Here is a 20,563-nt window from a genome sequence, read left to right as displayed (position 1 = left end):
GATTCAGTGCCCCTTTGCTGTGGTACAAGAGTTGGAAGCCGCCCTAATAATGATTGGGGATTCTTTTGCATGCAATCTTGGAAAGCAGGAAAGGAGCTATGATGGTTGCGACACCGTGGCTCGCCCTATTTTGGGAACTCATTGTGAGAGGGTTACTACATGCAGACGATTATTGTTCTGCTTCTCCTGTTTTGTGTATCCACGTCCTTAGCTCTATATTCTCTACTCCTGCATCTCATCGTTGCCATGAGGGCTTCTCTCCTGCAATGCATCCCCTTCACTCCAGTACAGCAGTTAGCGCTTCATTGAGTGGACGCCTGGCTGCAAGATTTGTGGCTACATGTGTTCGCCAACTTGGATTGGTAAGAAGGGATACCTGTTCACCCACAGGCAGCACGTTTGATTGAGAAACTGGCTGCTGGAGATATGGTGGAGCTGAATAACCAACAGATTCAACTGACAGCAGAAAGAATTTCCAGGTGTTGTTGATTGCCCAACGATGGAGTGGTACGCGCGTCTCATGTAATTCCTAATGTGGATGTCGAGCAGGAGTTTGGATTTAAGGTGAAAGGTGAATATAAGCTTTCAGGATTGTCAGATGTAGCAACCAGGGATGGTATAGATGGTTTCTCGAGGCAATTTGGCTACAAGCCAAAACCTATACCATCTCGACCAGAGCGAGAAATGTTTTGCATTCGTCCAACTTTGGCCAGTGGCTTGGGCAGCCATTGTCAGAGAAAGGCTGCTGGCAAAATGCCAAAGAGTGATGGCATAGTTGGGTCGAAATACCCCAACCAACACAAAAGTCGGCCAGTTGCTCACACTGATCTTTCCCTTAAGGGAAGTTTTTCCTCTCGCCCTGCATCCTCTATGCCACTTTGAATATGACCGATTGGTGATCCAAGGGACTGTTGCCTCTCTGACGCAAACCCAGAGTTTGGCAGTTCCTGCTGGGCGGGAAACTAAGCAGCAGAATGTTGGCACTGAGGAATTGCCAGGTCCATTGACTGCAGTGGTACCCTCTGGAGCCCAAGAGATGGCCACTGCAGGACCAGCAACCCGCAAGCGCGGTCGGGAGGAACAACAGTTCTCTACACCACCTCCTGCGACTGCATCTCTTGTGCAGGAGGATTCTGTGGTGGAACGTGGCACTGCCGAATGCAGGAGAGAGTGGTAAGTGCTACTCCACTGAGGACGGGCTCTCCGGCTGTGAACGTTTCCTCGCAACCGGAAACTTTTGGAAGGACCAATGCGGCTGCCTCGACGGGAGGTACTCTACCCGCAGCGCTACCCTGGGAGGCTACGGCAGCAAACCCTACTAACCAAATACAGGCGTGCGGCACTTTTTTGAGCAGAATTGCGGAGTCTATTCGTGCGGCCTGGCCAGCCCCAGCAACAGAGGGTAGAGTTAATGAGTTGGAAACGCAGGTAACGGCCCTGCACGCTCGCATTGCCGAGTTGACCAACGAAAACAAAGATTTGACTGCAACGGCTTGCCAGCCAAATGCAAAAATACAAACGCTTCGGGGGGCTAATGCTGCGTTTGTGGAATCCATTCAAGAATAACTACTTCAATTACGAACGCAGCATAGCCTTGCCTCATACTTAGCCTCGCACCCTGGTGATGTAATGATCAGTATGAATGATTTGGATGCGTTGGCAATGGAGATGCAACAGGATCTCCGTATCTTTTTGGACAATCAACTACAGAGCTGGAACACACGCTTATCTGCTAAGGTGAGAGCACATCCACCAACACAGCAGGTTGTGGTGCAGCAACCTGAGTCATCCAACACTGACAGAGGTAAGAGTGTTGTTCCCGAAGGTTTTGATGTTGTTGATTGGGCGCAAGTAACACAGGATTGTGCTGAAGCCCAGGCTCATGCATCTCGTTTGCAGAAAATGATTCATCGATTTTGTAAGGAGCGGTACAGGGTCTGTTTTTGGGTGGAGACTTTGGCTCATTCGTTCTCTCTCAGTCTACCCCCATGCCCTCCATTTTGGTATGCTCTTAATTGATACCTTTCTCGCTATTATCCTTTACATACGCCTCTTGCTCCTTTGCCATAGGCGCCGCAATCTATTTATTTGCCAATGCAGTTTATTCCTCGGGCTCCTTGGTCGGAACATACTGAGGTAGATCCACATCTTTTGGATGAGGTCTATCGGGCACATACTGCTGATTTTAGAGGCTTCGGCTACATTGACATTTCCTCTTCACCAGAACAGGTCGAAGGCAACAACCGGAACCTTCCAATCAGAGGGGTTGAGTGTGGGTTCGCGCAATCCACCGTGCGTGCCAAGTGTTACGGCATGAGTCGCACATAAGGTCTTGCGGTGGTCTGGACATTGCGGATCAAGTGTCATGCGGTATGCGGCGGCCCTGGCGACAGTTCTTCACAGGATATCATGGGACAGGAGTGTGTGCATTGTTCCCGATCTGAAGGAGTACGAGCGGAAGTGCGACGCGAGAGAGAGTGCGAGAAGAAGAGCACGACGATATGGTGAACTCGCTCTACTGTAATGTGTAGAGCATAGTGAGTTCTTATTAGGTTTTTACAAAAGAATATGTGTACATACCTGGCGGCCCGCCCACTTACCTGGACGACCACATTGGGATTTATACACCAACAACCTCCCACTTAAAGTCCAATGTGGTACTTTAAGTGTGAGAGAAGCTACTATACAAGCTAATATACAAGAGATGTAGAGAAGTGATGTACTACCCTACACCTAACTGCTTGCGAAAATGCGCAAAGCTCTCTAAGGGAAGTCCTTTTGTAAGTAGATCAGCAAGATCTTCTGTGGTGTGAACTTTGACAAGCTGAAGTTGCTTATCCTCGAGCATTTCCCTGATGAAATGATACTTCACATCCACATGCTTTGTCTTTGAGTGATAAACTGGATTGCGAGCCAATTGTATAGCACTTTGACTATCACAATATAACACAGGCATCTCTTCTTTGATTCCCAAATCTGTTACTAGTCGATTAAGCCAAATTGATTCTTTGAATGCCTCTGATGCTGCAACATATTCAGCCTCTGTAGTAGACTGAGTAACACAATCTTGTAATCTAGAACGCCATGATACTGCTCCACCAGCCAATGTAAAGACATACCCTGACGTAGACCTTCGGTTGTCTAAGTCGCCTGCATAATCTGAGTCTGTAAAACCCTTTACACTTAGCTCTTGACTCCCATAGCATATACGCATACTCTTTGTAGCTTTCAAGTATCTCAATATTCCTTTCATTGCCTCCCAATGTTTCTTGCCTGGGTTTGACATGTATCGACTTACTACTCCCACTGCAAATGCAATGTCTGGGCGAGTAGCAATCATTGCATACATCAAACTACCCACTACAAATGCATATGGAATCTTATCCATTTCAGCCTGTTCTTCCTCAGACACAGGACAATCTTGTTTGCTAAGTTTCACATATGGTGGCAATGGAACACTCAATGCCTTTCCCTTCTCCATATTGAAACGTTGCAAAACCTTGTCAATATACTCTGTTTGAGATAACCAAATCAACTTCTTTGATCTGTCTCTCTCAATGCGCATACCAAGTATATGACTTGCCTCACCCATGTCTTTCATGTCAAACAATTTTTCCATCTTTGACTTCAAAGCTGAAATTTCTTCCAAGTGCTTGCCAGCAATCAACATGTCATCCACATACAAAATAAGGATCAGCCAACTACCATCCTTAGCCTTCTTTGTATATAGACAGTGATCGAACTCACTACGTCTGTAGCCTTGAGAAAGTATAAACTTGTGGAATTTATGGTACCATGCCCTCGGTGATTTTTTTAAGCCATAAAGACTCTTTAACAACTGGCATACCCAATCTTCCTTGCCTTTCTCAACAAACCCTTCTGGCTGCTGCATGTAAATTTCCACATCTAAATCACCATGCAAGAACGCTGTCTTGACATCCATTTGGTGCAACACCAAATCTAATATGGCAACCAATGCAAGAAAGCATCTCAATGTAGTCATCTTAACCACCGGAGAGAAGACTTCATCAAAGTCAATGCCTTGTTCTTGCTTAAAGCCCTTGGCAACAAGCCTTGCTTTGTACTTTGGCTGACTATCATGAGCGGTGATCTTATACATGTAAACCCATTTACAGGGTAGAGCCTTTTTGCCCCGTGGTAATTTAACTAGCTTCCATGTCTGGGTTTTATGCAGAGCTGTCATCTCCGACTGCATGGCCAATTGCCAATTCCCGGAGTCCTTCATTTGCACTGCTTCCGTGTAACATGAAGGCTCATTGCAATCAGTCAACATGACGTAGTTCATAGATGGAACAAACCTATCAGGAGGTCGCGTGACATGTCCAGATCTATGCATAATAGGTGGCTCAGGCTCAGCCACAACCTGTGGTTCCAATCTATCCTGTCCTTGCTCCTCTTGAGCCCTGACATTTTGTCTTGCACGTGCAGGTCCATCTTCTTGGAAGACAACTCTTCTAATCTCCTCAACTTTCTCTGGTTTAGAATGATATTTGGCTTCATTAAATTGAACATCATTGCTGCGGATAACCTTTCTGGATTCGGGATCCCAAAGTCTGTACCCCATCTCACCAGAATTACCATAGCCTAGAAAGATGCACTTTCTAATCTTTGGCTCAAGTTTGTTCCTAAATTCCTTTAAAACGTGAGTATATGCCTCACAGCCAAAGACTCTGAGATGCTTGTATGAGGGCATTTTGCCTGACCATACCATCTCTGGCACTGAATCCTTCTGCAAAACCTTGCTAGGAGATCTATTTACAAGATGAACAGCTGTTGATACAACTTCATCCCAAAACCCATTTGGCAGCTGTGCATTAGACAACATACTTCTGACCTTCTCTTCTATGGTCCTATTCATCCTCTCAGCAACACCATTTTGAGGAGGATTGTAAGGAGCAGTAAGTTCACGTTTTATACCTTTTGACTCACAAAAGTCTTGAAAGGCCTTTGAAACATACTCTCCACCATTGTCAGTGCGTAAGCATTTAAGCTTCTTGCCACTCTGATTCTCCACAAGTGTCACAAACGTTTTGAAAACACTAAATGCTTCATCCTTGTGCTTGAGAAAGTAAACCCATACTTTCCTCGAGTAATCATCTATAAATGTCATAAAGTAAGAAGTTCCCCCTAGAGATAGGTTAGGCATAGGTCCACACAAATCACTATGAACAAGTGCCAACTGTGTATCTCTTCTACTGCTTCTATGCTTATGTGGTTGCTGTGTTTGCTTACCATACAGACAATGTTCATAGAATTCAAAATCATTAAATGAAAAGCCAAGCAAATAACCAGAACGAGACAAGATTTCCATTCCCTTCTTGGACATATGTCCTAACCGGCTATGCCACAAAGAAATGTTCGGCTGCTCGGTTACATTGATTACATTTTTAGAGACATTTGATACATAAATCATGTAAAGTCCTCCAGACTTTAGTCCATGTGCTACTGTCACAGAACCCTTGGATATCTTCCACATGTTCTGTCCAAAAGTGGTGACGTAGCCAGCATCATCACGTAAACCTGTGCTGATCAAGCTCTTTGTAATTGCGGGAACATGTCTCACATTCTTCAGCGTGAAAGAAGAGCCATTCTGAAACTTCAATTGAACATCTCCAACACCTAAGATCTCACATGTCTGCCCATTGCCTAGCCGAACATGATCTTTAGTGGTCACATAAGAAGTAAACCACTCCTTGTTTGGAGACACATGAAGTGATGCCCCTGAGTCTATAATCCAATCACTCAGTGCATTTCCATCAGATGCTATAAGAAGAGCTGAGTCCATTGTATTCTTCAAGAAGTAGATGTCTCCTGACACTAGACTGTCATCCTCTGCAACAGTGTTTGTCACATTTATTTCTTGAATCTTCACTGAGGACTTGTTCTTCTCACCATGGTCTTCAGCTTTCTCTTTGCCTTTTTCTGCTTTCGATTCTCTGCAGTCTCTTTTCATGTGACCCTTCTTGCCACAATGGTAGCATTCTATGTCACTCTTGCCTTTAGCACTGCGGGACTTGCTACGAGACTGATTCCTCTTTCCACCTTTGTACTTTTCTTTGGTCCTTCCCCTGACAACTAAGGATGTTCCTTTGCCTTTGTCCATTGTCTTTCTATTGGTTTCTTCAGTAAGCAGACTTCCTTCTACACCTGCTATGTTCAAACCATATGGAGGTGCATAATTACTCAAAGCTGTGCGAAAAGTGTCCCAACTTTCCGGCAATGTGATCAACAGGAACATAGATCTAGCAGGTTCATCAAACTTGACACCTTGAGCTGACAAATGACTATAGATTGTGTTGAATTCATTCAGATGATTGGACATAGGTGTCCCTTCTTTCATCTTCAAGTCAACAAGCTTCTTAAGCCAGTATACCTGTGAAGCTGCACTCTGCTTCTCATAAAGATCACTCAGCTTTAACCATGCTTGATAAGCCGACATCTCATCTGCTACATTGAAGTAAACGCTTTCTGCCAAAGTCAGCATAATGGTAGAAAGTGCCAATTCATCCATTTCGCTCCATTCATCTTCGTCCATATCTTCTGGTTTTATCCCCTTGATCTTTATAGGTTTTATCTGCTTCTTTTGTACCAACACGTGCCAAATCTGCTTCTTCCACAATGGGAAATTGGTTCCATCCAGCTTCTTGATATTGTAAAGAGCAGTGTCCTGTGATCCAGCCATAGCTACGCTTCACAGTGGTTTACTTTCCTGGGAAAAATTCGACAGAGTTTCCCCTGTAAACTGACCTCTGAACCAATATCAACCTGTCAAATGAACCAAGAAAGCTTCAGATTCTGCATAAATTTCGGTAGAGTCTCCTTTGTAAAATGGCTCTGGTGTACTCAAAAAACAGACCAAAAAACAGCTCAAAAAACACTATCTCTTTGACACTGTAAGCTGCAGGTAAACCAGTCCTGCACCTGTACTGTCTCTCACTGTCCTGTCACTGTTCTGTAAGCATAGACTGTGACAATGCCTCAACGGCAGTAAAGCAAAGATGCAATCCCAACTTTCTAACTCACAGTCAATACATCCTAGCTGCCTATCTAAGGGTGCTCGAGGGATCGCTCCAAGACCTGTATCACCGAAAGGATCTCAACATTCGAGAATCCCCCAGCTCAATAAAACCTCACTCGACCCTCAACAAAGGCTGCAGTAAATCTGACAGTACATATACTTCCCACAAAGTCATACATCCACAAATTTCCCACTGTATGCTGTAACCGCTGCGGGGGTTGTTTGCTGCGTGACTCACAGCCAGCAAACCCTCAACAGACATACATCATCTCTGACAATACATCCCATGTGGAAGTACCTGCAATGTCAGGATGAAATCTGGAATATCAAGCAGCAAACACAAGCTACCTGATGAACTAGTGGATGTCGCCTACAGTCTGTGTGTAGATGCGCCCGTGTCGTATGTGACACGCCTCCGAGAACTGTGAGCCGTCCTTCGATGTGTAGACAGCCACAAATCAACACTCTGGGAGTGTCGATATCCTCAGCACCTGCAGTCGTAGGCCGAAAAACCCCAAATTTGCAGAGTCGGATCTGCACCCGCTGAGACCATGTAGTCAAAAATGGCCTGCACAGACCTTTGTCGAAGCCGAACGGTGGCCGAGATGACCTCAGAATGAAATTATGACAACACCGAGTCCTTCGGGATCTCCCACGAGATTTGGGGCCGTGTCTTCGCCTGTCGAATTTCACTCCAATCTGAGCTGGTGACTCTAGCCTCCTGCAGTGCTGCCCCGAGCCTCAATCTGAGCTCTGATACCAGTTGAAGGAGTACGAGCGGAAGTACGACGCGAGAGAGAGTGCGAGAAGAAGAGCACGACGATATGGTGAACTCGCGCTACTGTAATGTGTAGAGCATAGTGAGTTCTTATTAGATTTTTACAAAAGAATATGTGTACATACCTGGCGGCCCGCCCACTTACCTGGGCGACCACATTGAGCTTTATACCCCAACACGATCTGCGTTGGAGCAGCGGTTGTATATGGAGGGGCATACATGTCTTTTGATGTACCCAACCAACCAATCTCTATGTTATTCATGACATGTAGTGTTGTAACTCTGTGTCCGGATTACATATGAATGAAGCAGGAGGTGTTCTGTGCCTGTGTATTGTGTACTGTCTTCTCTCTTATCTCTATGTGTCTGATGTTCACATAATGTAGTTTGCGGGTAATCATTCCCGTAATGCCTATTTCTCCTGTGCGGGCAATAGCCATTACATCTGCAACATCAACTTCATCCTCTTCTAGAATTTCACTTTTCTCAAGTTGCAAAACTGTGGAAACATTTTTATTTGTTGCCTCATCTGTATCTTTCACTTCATCAGCTTTGCCTTGCATGTCAACTTTAAGGAACAAAAAGAAAAGAAAAGCAACTTCTTTTGGAACAAGGTTACAAGGCTTTAAATGTAATTGACAAGAAATGGTAGGTGGACAAACAAAGGAAGTCTTCTTAGAAAATCTTCCAAACCTCCTTGTTACTTTGCTTTTCTCAATTGAGTTTGTAGTATATTCGGTTAGATGACAATAAGTCTTGCCATCTAAAACCAAACACTTGCCTTCAACTGCCTCTTCAAACTCTTTGAATTCTTCTGCCAAGAAGTCCTTCAAATGGTCTAACAAAGCTGCAAGATCAAACACAGGGTTGAATATTTCATATGCTTTGGTGAACACCTCCATGTCACCACCATCCATCACAACCACCAATAGTTTCTCACTTAAATTCTCCTCCAAAATCTCCTCCCGACCTTCGTTCATGGTAGAGGAAAAGTCGACAGGTGAAGCTAGGTACAAGGTCGGGAAATACGCCCAAAGCGATATAGAGCGATGAGGGGGAGGGCTAAACTAAGAACAGAGCACCCGACATTGGGTCACTAGCACAAAGCGATAGGGGTGGGTTCCAAGACTAGAAACTTGCTCGTATCGCATCGTGTCAGTGCCAATGAGAAACTCGAACCATGCGATAGAGGCTGACCCCAACGTTTGTAAATGAGTACCAGTGATAATGAAAAACCCGAACGACGCGATATGTGTTGGACCCCGGCTGTGGAAGTGCCTACCTGCGCATCGTGCGGGACGAAGCCACACCAAAGCGGACAACAAGAACCCAGAACAACGCGATAGAGGATGGACCACCGGTGTGCAAATGCAAACAGGCGCCTCGTGCGGGACGAGAGGATTAGTACACAAAAACTAGTAATAACTCGCGTCGTATGGGACAAGTAAACGTGCAACATTAATAACATTCGAGACCAAGATTTATATAGGTCCGAAATATGACCGTTATTGACACGTGTCAGGGATGCATACGTGTCACGTGGCCTGCGTACAACGGTCGTCATACGGACGGTCGTATGTATATAAAGCTTTATCACGTGCTCATTCTTTGATTTCTCCCATACTCCACATTCGCGTCGTGTCGTCCTCAACTACTCTCACTTCGACTCATCTGCACTTTCTGCATTCTTCCACGTTGTGTGTAAGCGTCCACTAAGCCAAGCCAAGCTGTGCGTTTGTCCACTAAGCCGAGCTTCTTCTCATACGACGCGACCCGGATGTGTCCAAGCTCGTGGGTGCACCTTCTATCGCTTTGTGAAGGTTTAATTTCTTCATTTTTTGAAAAAATCTAAGCATCCCATACGACGCGATACGGGCATGTTGCAAAGTTTGGGTGAGCCCCTTATCGCGTCGTGCAGGTCTCTTTGCTCGGCTTACTAAAAATTTCCAAAGCTCGCATACGGCGCGATACGGTGATGTTCTAGGGTGTGGGTGTGCCCTCTATCACGTCGTACAGGACGTTTTGTTTGTTTTCTTTGGAAGTTCCGGTGCTCACATACGACACGATAAGGACAAACTCCAGAGCATGGGTCACCCTTCTATCGCGTCGTGTTGGTGTCTCTCCCCAATACCATTCCCTTCACACACGGCGCGATAGGTACATCTTGCATGTTCTGGGTGACGTGTCTATCGCGTGGTGCTGTGTTTTTTTACCCAAATGGCGAGGACTAAGCAGACTGCAAGGAAGGTCTACCAAGCCCCAACTGATCCAGAAATAGATGATGTTGAGAAAGATGCAGAGAAAGCACCCCCTCCACTACCTCGTCAGAGGCCCAATGCTAGAAAAAGATTGAATTATCAGGTGAAATCCCTAAGAGAAATAAGAAAAGCACAAAAGTCTACTTGTCTACTGATTCCAAAGCTCTCTTTCATGAGAGTTTTCAAAGAGATATCAGATAGACTTGTAAGCATGATGAATATCAAAACTTTTGTCTCAGTAAGGTGGAAATCTCAAGCTGTGATGTGCCTTCAGGAAGCTACTAAGGATTTTCTCATAGACTTTATGAATGATAGCTACATTGCAGCTGCATTTGCTCACAGGGTCACACTTATGAGCAAAGATTTTGTGCTTGTGTCAAGGCCAAGGTACAAGTCTGAAAGGCTCTTGAGCTTATTCCTAGTGAGGATCTTAGAGCCTTCCAAATTTTAAACACCCCTCCTTCCAGGTAGCAGAAATATTTTGGGGTTGTCATTGAGGATGTTACACATGAGTACGAGACAAGAAAGGCCCAGGATATCAAAGTAGGAAAGGAAGTTGAGAGGGAGCAAGACATGATATCAGAGGATGCTATCCTTAAAGAGCAAGCTGAAATTTTAAGAGCATCCAACTCTCTTTTTTATGAAAAATTCACATGCCAAATGGTGGTGGATGTCTCCTTGTTTAAAGATACTGAGGCGTATTTGGACATATTCCCTCAAGACACAAGTATGCTTGTAAATCCCAACATTGAGCTTGGTGACACTGTGCTCTATATCTGTCTCAGGTATGTGTTGCTCCTTTGCTAATTATTAGTGCATGTGCAAGGCGTCTAGGCACAAGGGGCTCATTGGGGCTTGTGTTTTCTTTTCCAGGTGTCTTATGAGGGATCTTCCAGAGGCTCTAGCTATGCAAATTTCCATACTTGACCCTCTAGTGACACAGTGCCTTTTTAACAAGCAAGGAACCCTTTCAAGTTTTTTTGATGATTTTAACATGCTGACCTGCAATTACATATTATACCCCTATGTTGAAGGGTAAATCTTAACTCCTTACATGTTATTTTTAACATTTTGTGGTATTCTTAGCTAATTGTTTTTTATTTTGTAGAGGACATTGGAGTCTTATTATCTTAAATCTTTTGGAGAAAGATATTATATTTATGAATTCATTGTCAAGTATCCATGGGAAAAGTAAATTGTAAGTATGAAGCATAATCTATGCTTGATGATGGCCCATTGTTTTCTATTAGTACCTTTTTTATTCAATGTCTTCTTGCAGTGCTGCCAAACTTATTGTTGGTCACCTGAGTACCACAAATAAGGATTACAATATAGAAGCTTTCAAGTACTACAATCAAAAAGTGTCTTTACAGAAAGACTCAACATCTTGTGGATGGAGGGTTCTTGCAAATGCATGGAGATATCTTGAGTCAAGGTGCCGGATGACTACACTCATTGTAAGTGTGGCTCATGTATTTATTTTTATGTTCTATGTATGTATGTACTCATGTCCTTTAGTTCCTTTTTTTATTTTTTTCAGTTGCATGACTATCCAGAGTCTTGGGTCACGTGGGTGAGTGAGAAGGTTGTTTCTATGGTTTTGAAAAGATCAATAAATCCAAATGATCCAGACTCTCCTTTGCCACCAAAGAAAGGTAGAGCCACCAAAGGTTTGGATGCAAAGAAAATGGATCAGAAGAAGAAAAGCTCTGCAAAGAAGATCCATACAAAGAAAAAGGATCACAAGAAGAGTTCTGCCAAGGGGAAGAGTCCCACGAAGAAGAAGATCCCTGCCAAGGCGAAGAGTCCTACCAAAAAGAAGATCCCTGCCATGGGGAAGAGTCCCACCAAGAAGACTGCCAAGGGGAAGAGTCCCACTAAGAGCCCTGCAAAAAAAAGTGCAGATACAAAGGGCCATCCATTCCACTCACCATTGAAATTCAAGGTTCAAAAGCGTCGTACACTTAAGAACAGTAAGGGGGAGGCACCTAGCTCACCTTTCAAGCTACCATTCATGTTGCCAAAGAAGGTTGCCAAATCAACCAAGCCAGCCAGTCCTTAGGAGCCCAAAGCACCAACCCCTGCCAAGTCACCCGTGCCAAGCACTGAGGGGCCCAAAGCACCAACCCTTGCCAAGTCACCACCACCACCCACTCCTGAAATTTCACCCCTTTCTGAACACAAAAGGAAAAGAGTCTCTGAGGATGCAGAATCCTCTCAGGCAAAAAGAAAAGTGGAATTTCATGATTGATTAGTCCACAAAAGCTATGTACACTTTTGTTCATTTTGTCCATATGAACATATATATATACCCTTTAGTGATTCATAATTTTGTACTTCAAATACTTAATACCAACTGTCGATTCTTAAATGTGTATCATGGTCATGTAAGTTTAAAACAACATAAGTAATGTTCACAATAAGGTAGAGAAAAGATAAATATATTTGCAAAATGATTACAATATTGAACTTGTTTTTTCAAGTCCTTGCAAGTGGCTCAAATACAACTCTTTTTGGGGGAAGGCATGTGATGCAAGAGGTTCAATTCTCCATCCTTGTGCTCACCGCAATTTCATCCACTTTGAATCTATACTCGGGAGATGTTTCATCAAGAAACTCAAGAGATTCTCTAACATCATTTAGTCTCCAATTTGTTGTTACTATCAGGATTCTATACTCAGTGTGTGGATGGACTGTGACCTTTAGTTCAAACTCTAGACAATTTTCCTCAAAGTCGAGAGGAACCCAGCTACCTGATTTGCTTCTCCATCTCCTATAGTCGTAGCCCAGAACTAATGATTGACGACATAGTTGATATGAGATAGACATAGAATTTGGGCTTACTCTACAACTAATATTGTCACCAATATGGAAAGTTTCTTTGGTGCTCCATCCGTCTCCAAGAACATTATCCAGTTCTATCATAGAAAGTCTTCTATTAAGCCACATCATCTTTGTCCTTTGCAAGTACATTGTTTTGAAACATGCCACAAAGACATGTATAGGCAAGAACCATTGAACTTTAATCCTTCTTGATATCCTGCCCGGAGACATAGCTTTAAGGATTTCTTCTTTGATCTTGGATTTGAAGCTTGATAAAGTACATGCATCAGGAGCTTCCTAGTCAAGTGAACTTATGGTGGGAACGGGTAACTGATATAGTTCTCCATATGCACCTTCTCATGATGGAACTTTGTATTCTGCAGAATAGACAAACAAATCCATTGTTTTGTAACAGGAAGGTGGCTTGTCAGCATACATAGCATCTGCAATCCCTTTATGCATTGAACGTCCCACTTGGACTCTCCACAGGCTGCCATTCCACAGTTGTTGAAGGAAATATATATGGAATGGAATCAAAAAATGAGAAAAACAATGGGATAATAAAAAAAAATCACGCAATAGTTCTTTTTGTACTTACAGTAAGAATGCAGTATGGGATGTTCTTCCCAGTCTAACACCATATCCTTGGCCATGTACACATGTTGAACCTTAGCTAGCCAGCCATTGTCAGTCACTTTGAAAGCAAGAACACGACCTTTCCAATGGTTTTTTACTTTATCGCGTTTAGTTCTCGTCACTCTGTGTACACCTTTGCATGAAGGAAGCATTGTTACCCAGTCATTCACACGAAAAGATATGGGCTTCCAAAAACCATCCTCTCTAACGTTATGAAAGTCACAAGAAGTTATGTTATGTGAAGGGCGACGTGCAAAAGATGCCATGGAAACTCAGAGATTAGAGAAGAAGAAAGAAAGTATAGACGGAAAGACTTAAAACCTCTCACAAACTAGAGAGCGAGAAAGGTATACGTTTGAAAAAAGTAGGTGATTTGTCATTAATGCCCTTGTTTTGAGAGCCTTCTAACATAGATTTCGTATCTGTTGACAACGCTTTTGTGAAATATAAAATAGAATAAAAGACGAGACTTCATTACTTTGAGCCGCAAATTTAATGAGCTCTCTCGCCGAAAGCACCCAAATAAAGCAGTTTCACCCTTATGATCAAGACATTTAGCGGTTCTCCGTCAAAATAGGACCACCAAAACCCACAATAGAGGAGACAAAAGTGCCATACTTTTGTATACGTGTCAAATAACTATTGGACTATTCCTTAATCCTTAGATTAACAAACAACCCTTTTTGACTCGTTTTTGGCCCTAATGGGTTTAATAAGGCCTTGCTTTACCTTTGTATCAAGCACTCCTTCCACCATGTCCAGGCTAGCCATGCGTGTACTAGGGGCTTGCATCCTTCCATAACGCAATAAAGAGCTCAAGTGTCAAGTCATCCCATCCCAGGGACTTCTCCCAGCCTAACGTTTGAGGGACTTCTCCTAGCCTAACGTTTGTGAGCAGAACAGGGTGACATCGAAATCCATGAGACAATGTGTGTGTGTGTGTGTGTGTGTGTGTGTGAGAGAGAGAGAGAGAGAGAGAGATCAAAATGTTGGATTTAATCGGGGATTGCATTTGACTAGCGAATCATTGCAATATACAAATGGCCACCCTTCATATGCTCCTCATTTTTTTATATGATTGATATCAATTCAACACAATTAGAGTAAATGCTAATTTTCAACAACCACATTAAGGGCATGGTCATACATGTGGCAGTTAGTAGTCGCCAAAGATGAAAGTAGGATGTCAGATGATAATTTTAGCTCCCAAATTCCAAGAGGAAATAGTTCATTATCTGTGGCCAAACCAACACATCCTTGGTTCAAAACGCGACGACTTCTGATGTCTTCTATGAAGGACCAGGAAATTTGGTCATATTCTTTGCAGGGTCAAGTTGTAGAAAGATACATTCTTGATTGGTGAAGTTTGCATATACTTGATGGTGACCACTACTGCCCCCACAATATTGTCATATAATGACTTTTCTTTGATAAATATGTGTTGGTGAGGGGTGATAGCTTTATCCAGGACGGAAGACAGCCTAAGGGTGATAGCTTTGGAAATTATTTTATAAGCTACCATCATCATTGTGATGGGTCACCAATGTTTCACTTGGGAGTAGCAAACTTGTTGAGAAATAGGTTTAATAAGGCGTTGCTTTACCTTTGTATCAAGCACTCCTTCCACAATGGCCACGCTAGCCATGCGCGTACTAGGGGCTTGCATCCTTCCAGAACGCAATAAAGAGCTCAAGTGTCAAGTCATCCCATCCCATGGCCTAACGTTTGTGAGCAGAACAGGGTGACATCGAAATCCATGAGACAATGTGTGTGTGTGTGTGTGTGTGTGTGTGTGTGTGTGTGTGTGTGTGTGTGTGTGTGTGTGTGTGTGTGTGTGTGTGAGAGAGAGAGAGAGAGAGAGAGAGAGAGAGAGAGAGAGCGATCAAAATGTTGGATTTAACCGGGGATTGCATTTGACTAGCGACTCATTGCAATATACAAATGGCCACCCTTCATATGCTCCTCATTTTTTTATATGATTGATATCAATTCAACACAATTAGAGTAAATGCTAATTTTCAACAACCACATTAAGGGCATGGTCATACATGTGGCAGTTAGTAGTTGCCAAAGATGAAAGTAGGATTTCAGATGATAATTTTACCTCCCAAATTCCAAGAGGACATAGTTCATTATCTGTAGACAAACCAACACATCCTTGGTTCAAAACGCAACGACTTATGATGTCTTCTATGAAGGACCAAGAAATTTGGTCATATTCTTTGCAGGGTCAAGTTGTAGAAAGATACATTCTTGATTGGTGAAGTTTGCATATACTTGATGGTGACCACTACTGCCCCCACAATATTGTCATATAATGACTTTTCTTTGATAAATATGTGTTGGTGAGGGGTGATAGCTTTATCCAAGACGGAAGACAGCCTAAGGGTGATAGCTTTGGAAATTATTTTATAAGCTACCATCATCATTGTGATGCGTCACCAATGTTTCACTTGGGAGTAGCAAACTTGTTGAGCAATAGGTTTAATAAGGCCTTGCTTTACCTTTGTATCAAGCACTCCTTCCACCATGGCCAGGCTAGCCATGCGCGCAATAGGAGCTTGCATCCTTCCAGAACGCAATAAAGAGCTCAAGTGTCAAGTCATCCTATCCCAGGGACTTCTCCTAGCCTAACGTTTATGAGCAGAACAGGGTGACATCGAAATCCATGAGACAATGTGTGTGTGTGTGTGTGTGTGTGTGTGTGTGTGTGTGTGTGTGTGTGTGTGTGTGTGTGTGTGTGTGTGTGAGAGAGAGAGAGAGAGAGAGAGAGAGAGAGAGAGAGAGAGAGATCAAAATGTTGGATTTAATCGGGAATTGCATTTGACTAGCGACTTATTGCAATATACAAATGGCTCCCCTTCATATGCTCCTCATTTATTTATATGATTGATATCAATTCAACACAATTAGAGTAAATGCTAATTTTCAACAACCACATTAAGGGCATGGTCATACATGTGGCAATTAGTAGTTGCCAAAGATGAAAGTAGGATTTCAGATGATAATTTTACCTCCCAAAATTCCAGGAGGAAATAGTTCATTATCTGTAGACAAAAATCCCTCTTCATGTAAGTCTTATTGGTGAGATTTTTTGTGCGAGACAATTGAAGTTAGAGATGAAGATAGATCTCTACAGATAAAAGTCTTCTTCCAAGAGGAAGTAGTTCATTTTGTATATAAACATCCCTCATCTTATAACCTTATTGGTGAGTTTTTTTTGGTATGAGATAATTGAAGTTAGAGATAAAGTACATCTCTATAGATAAAATCTTGCAAATAAATGGGAGGAATCCATCCAAATTCCTAGAAGGGTATTTTCGGAATTTTTTGAAATTTCAGGGGTTTTTCCTAGAAATAACAAGTGCATGTGATCATGCAAGAGACAAGCCTAAATTTGAAAAGCAACTAATAACTACAGATCGCGTGACCACTGCCTAAGAAATATTGAGAAGGAAAGTTCACCAAGTTAAATTAAGACAGCAATATCAATTCCTTGCAATTTGAGAATGCCTAATTATGTCTGAACCACAGCAAAAAAAATTAAAATTAAAAATTCGTGGTCGACTCTCTCTCTCTCTCTCTCTCTCTCTCTCTCTCTCTCTCTCTCGGTGGGAGTAACAAAAGCGTGGAGGGATTTTGGAAGAAGGCGTGGGTAGCGTGGCACGTGCTCGCTCTCTCTCTCTCTCTCTCTCTCTCTCTCAGTGAGTCTCCTAGCAGAGGCAGGCGACGAGGTTTTTGATGAGGGCCTGCTCGACGTAGTTCAAGCAAGCAAGTGGGGGTGGGGGTGCTTCGCTGAGCTTTAGGGTGGGAGTCTGGGTTAATTAATTGGGATTTTTTTTTTACGCGCCGAACATTATGTCTACCTTTTTACTTTAGGAAAGATATAACAAGTTCAACAAAACATGTGAAATTCAAGAGTAGGTGGATTTCCATTACCAAAATGTCTTTTCTTACGAGAAGGGTAGTTAACGTGTGGATTATACACGGGCATCGTAAATTATTTGGCTCTACAGTACAAAGATCACTGGGGCTTTTTTGGGGGTTTGGGGGGGGAGAAAACTATAATTAGAACTTCTCGGCCTCCTCGAGCTTGTAGTTAATAGCCCAACGTTCAAACGCTCCATTGACAAAGTCGAAGAAGGCGCCGTGCAAAGCTAGGGTCCCTTGTTGAACGCCCTCCTTCACAAAGGGGTAGCTCATGCAATTCCACAGTGACACATTTACAGCTTCCTGCATGTGTAAGACAAGGCTGCATCAATTAATTCCTTCGTATTTCAATGCCTTGTATGCAAAAAGCCTTCGTGCAAAATTGGCAGTTATTCTTGTAGAAGGTATGTGGGGTCCTCTTATGTGGGTTCCTCGTACCCCCTTCTAACTACCATGCTTTCAACCCAAAAAAAAAGGTGGTGGTAAAAGCACACCGAGTGCATACCTTTACGCAGCATGCCCATTGGTCTTCAAATGCACAATCCTGGGCACACTTGGCCATGGTGCTCTTACTTGCGTGCTTTGCGATTCCGATCCAGTCCTCTATGTATTCACTGCAATAAACAGGCTCAAAAAGGCTCAATGAAGCCAAAAACACAAAAAAGGTGCATTCCACGTAGCAGAGCAAGAAGGGATAGAAGATTCAAGATTCGCATCCTCTGTGGAATCCGGTGGATACAAAAAGGTACAAAAAACAAAGATTCCCACAATGCAAGTACGATAAATAAGAATTAGCTATATCTGTAAGGCTAGAAAAATGGCGCTCTCTCTCTCTCTCTCTCTCTCTCTCTCCACCCACACGCACACACAAACACACACCTGAACTTGTTTGACCCATCCTCCTTCATTCCAAGGAGGGCCTTGATCCCACCACAGCGGCTGTGGCCTATGATCATGATGTGCTCTACCTGTTTCGCTCACACATGCAAAAAGATAAAAGTACGAATGACTTTTAAGCCTTAAAGCCAGAAAGAAAAAATTAAAAATTCAAAAGGTACAGGCTTCTATCGACCTTTTCTTTCCCTGAATAAAGGTGAGGGAGAAGAAAATGAGGTAGGAGTGGTAGCTAGGCCAGGGCATGAAGCTTTTATTTTTTACCTTCAAGTGTAAAACCGCATATTCAATGGCAGACCCAGCCGAGGAGTGACCACTCTGAAATAATGAAGGAAGCCAGAAAATTAGTGATTTTTTCCGAAGGGTCAAGGAGTAGAGAAGGGGGAAGAGAGAGAGAGAGAGAGAGAGAGAGAGAGAGAGAGGGAAGAGGCAGGGTATTATATTTGTGTGTGGGCGCAGGCCTACCTCTTTGGAGTGAGGGGGCACCAGGCTGGCGATGTTGCGGATGATGAAGGCTTCTCCCAGCTCCAGGCCCAGCACCACCGCTGGGTCCACCCGTGAGTCCGCGCAGGCTATGATCATCCACTGCATCAAAAACCATTTTTAATTTGTTTTACATAAGAAATCGACGATTACACATAACCTAACAGTAATACTGAGGCAGTGTTCAAACGGATATGCACCTTGGGGTGCTGAGATTCGGCTAGCGCCTTGAATAAAGTTTGCTCCTTTCTGCACGTGAGAGAGACAGACAGGATGAACACACACACAAAGAGAGAGAGAGAGAGAGAGAGAGAGAGCGCTGTGGGGACGAGGTTCAGCAGAAGCACCATTTGGGTGGCAAAAAGGTCAAATACGGCGATTACTTACTTGAAGTGGGCTTTGAACTCCTGAAATCCCTTTTTGATCTTTTGGATGGGGTCAACAGTATCCGCGTGGGAAACCACCGCCTGCTTGGCGTGGTCGGCCTTGGCCTCCAGCGACAGCTCCTTCACCAGCTCCTCCACCTTCTTACCAGCCGTGGCCTTCAGCTCAGGGCACTTCCTGCTCCCCCAAAACAAAAACAACTCCTCAAAATTACAATAATTCCTATTACATACACAAATATGAATGCAATACGTGTTTAATTACGTAGTATATACATAATATACGTATCCATCATCATCTGTACAACAACACAAAAACCACGAGGCTCTCTTCCAGATCCAGATGCCCTTACGTCAGCAAATTGTCCAGGGCATCCACGGCCGCCTCAAATGCTCCCTCATTCTGGTAGCGACCCATTCTTTTAGTAACGCTCTGCTAATCCAATTCACCTGCATGCCCCAATTATTTGCCAGATTAATTACATCACGCCGCGGAACGGGTCAATGGGCGAAGAAAAACAAGGCGAAAACTGGATCTCTCTATCCGGATCTTGATAGAGTGCAGTACGCATTTCAAAGTAATTCCTGTCGGCCGGAGGGAGGCCTACGACAAAGAATTCGCAGCCAACTCGCTTCTCTCTCTCTCTCTCTCTCTCTCTCTCTCTCTCTCTCACACACACACACACACACACACACACACACACACAATATATCAGACTAAACTCTAAATGCAGCTAAACGCATTACATACAGACGCAGTCCCTAATTCATGCTCTAATTGGCTGCCCAATTCTTCACAATCCATACCAGGAAGCTCAGTAATTGAGTCCACAGCCTTTGCATTCAATCATTTAAATCGCTGGCTTGCTTACCTGCAAAGCGTATGGCTCGATGGGAGCGCTTGAACGCTTGTGAAAATACAACGCTCGATGCCACGACTTTAGCCCGAGATAGCGCTTTCTTTATAGGATAGAGCCTTGTCAAGTGGCGAGCCCAAGTAGGTTCACCCCCCTCTATTTTAAAAAAAAACTCACCTCACATTATGTGGCCCCAACATATCCGCACGCTCCCACTACCTCATCCTTTACCTCGCCCACTCGTATCCCTTTCTTTAGCTTATGTTGAAAGATGCATGCAAGTGTGATTGTGCGCCTCACATGTACACCATGCGTGCGCACAATCTAATGTTGGAATGGCAGTATGCTCTTCCATGCATTTAAAGTGTTGGAAATAGGTAAATACCGCACGCATTAAAAAATTTGCCAATGTCAGAATGGCAAACATGTACTAGGGTTTTCTACCTAATGGTAGCTGCAGTGGCAGATCCACAAAGCATATG

At 43.5% G+C, this 20,563-nt stretch overlaps 1 protein-coding gene across 2 annotated transcripts; it reads right to left on the bottom strand.

Annotated features, from left to right (window-relative positions):
* Window positions 1-17,442: 17,442 nt before the first annotated feature.
* LOC147455176 (carbonic anhydrase 2-like) lies at window positions 17,443-20,244 on the bottom strand. Of its 2 annotated transcripts, none has more exons than XM_086514009.1 (9): window positions 20,097-20,244; window positions 19,578-19,674; window positions 19,229-19,402; window positions 19,042-19,090; window positions 18,824-18,943; window positions 18,623-18,676; window positions 18,344-18,432; window positions 17,970-18,078; window positions 17,443-17,767 (listed from the first exon to the last, which is right to left on the bottom strand). In XM_086514009.1, exons 2-9 carry the CDS (start codon window positions 19,640-19,642, stop codon window positions 17,603-17,605), a joined length of 825 nt encoding a protein of 274 aa, XP_086370135.1. In that variant the 5' UTR covers window positions 19,643-19,674; window positions 20,097-20,244; the 3' UTR covers window positions 17,443-17,602. The 2 variants fall into 2 exon arrangements, with proteins under 2 accessions (XP_086370135.1, XP_086370136.1); XM_086514010.1 differs by lacking the exon at window positions 20,097-20,244 and adding an exon at window positions 20,032-20,053.
* Window positions 20,245-20,563: the final 319 nt, after the last annotated feature.

The sequence above is a fragment of the Adiantum capillus-veneris genome, chromosome 6 (genome assembly GCF_014529385.1).
Source record: "Adiantum capillus-veneris isolate H3 chromosome 6, ASM1452938v2, whole genome shotgun sequence".
Classification (NCBI taxonomy): Eukaryota; Viridiplantae; Streptophyta; class Polypodiopsida; order Polypodiales; family Pteridaceae; genus Adiantum; species Adiantum capillus-veneris.
Note: the sequence above shows the minus strand (reverse complement) of the source record. Positions and strands in the feature narration are given on the sequence as shown.

Coding starts and splice junctions, on each gene's coding strand:
- LOC147455176 (XM_086514009.1), bottom strand. CDS start 19,642: ATGGGTCGCTACCAGAATGAGGGAGCATTTGAGGCGGCCGTGGATGCC. Junction 18,677..18,823: donor TGCCCCCTCACTCCAAAGAG/GTAGGCCTGCGC, acceptor TCATTATTTCAG/AGTGGTCACTCCTCGGCTGG. Junction 18,433..18,622: donor ATGCGGTTTTACACTTGAAG/GTAAAAAATAAA, acceptor TGAGCGAAACAG/GTAGAGCACATCATGATCAT.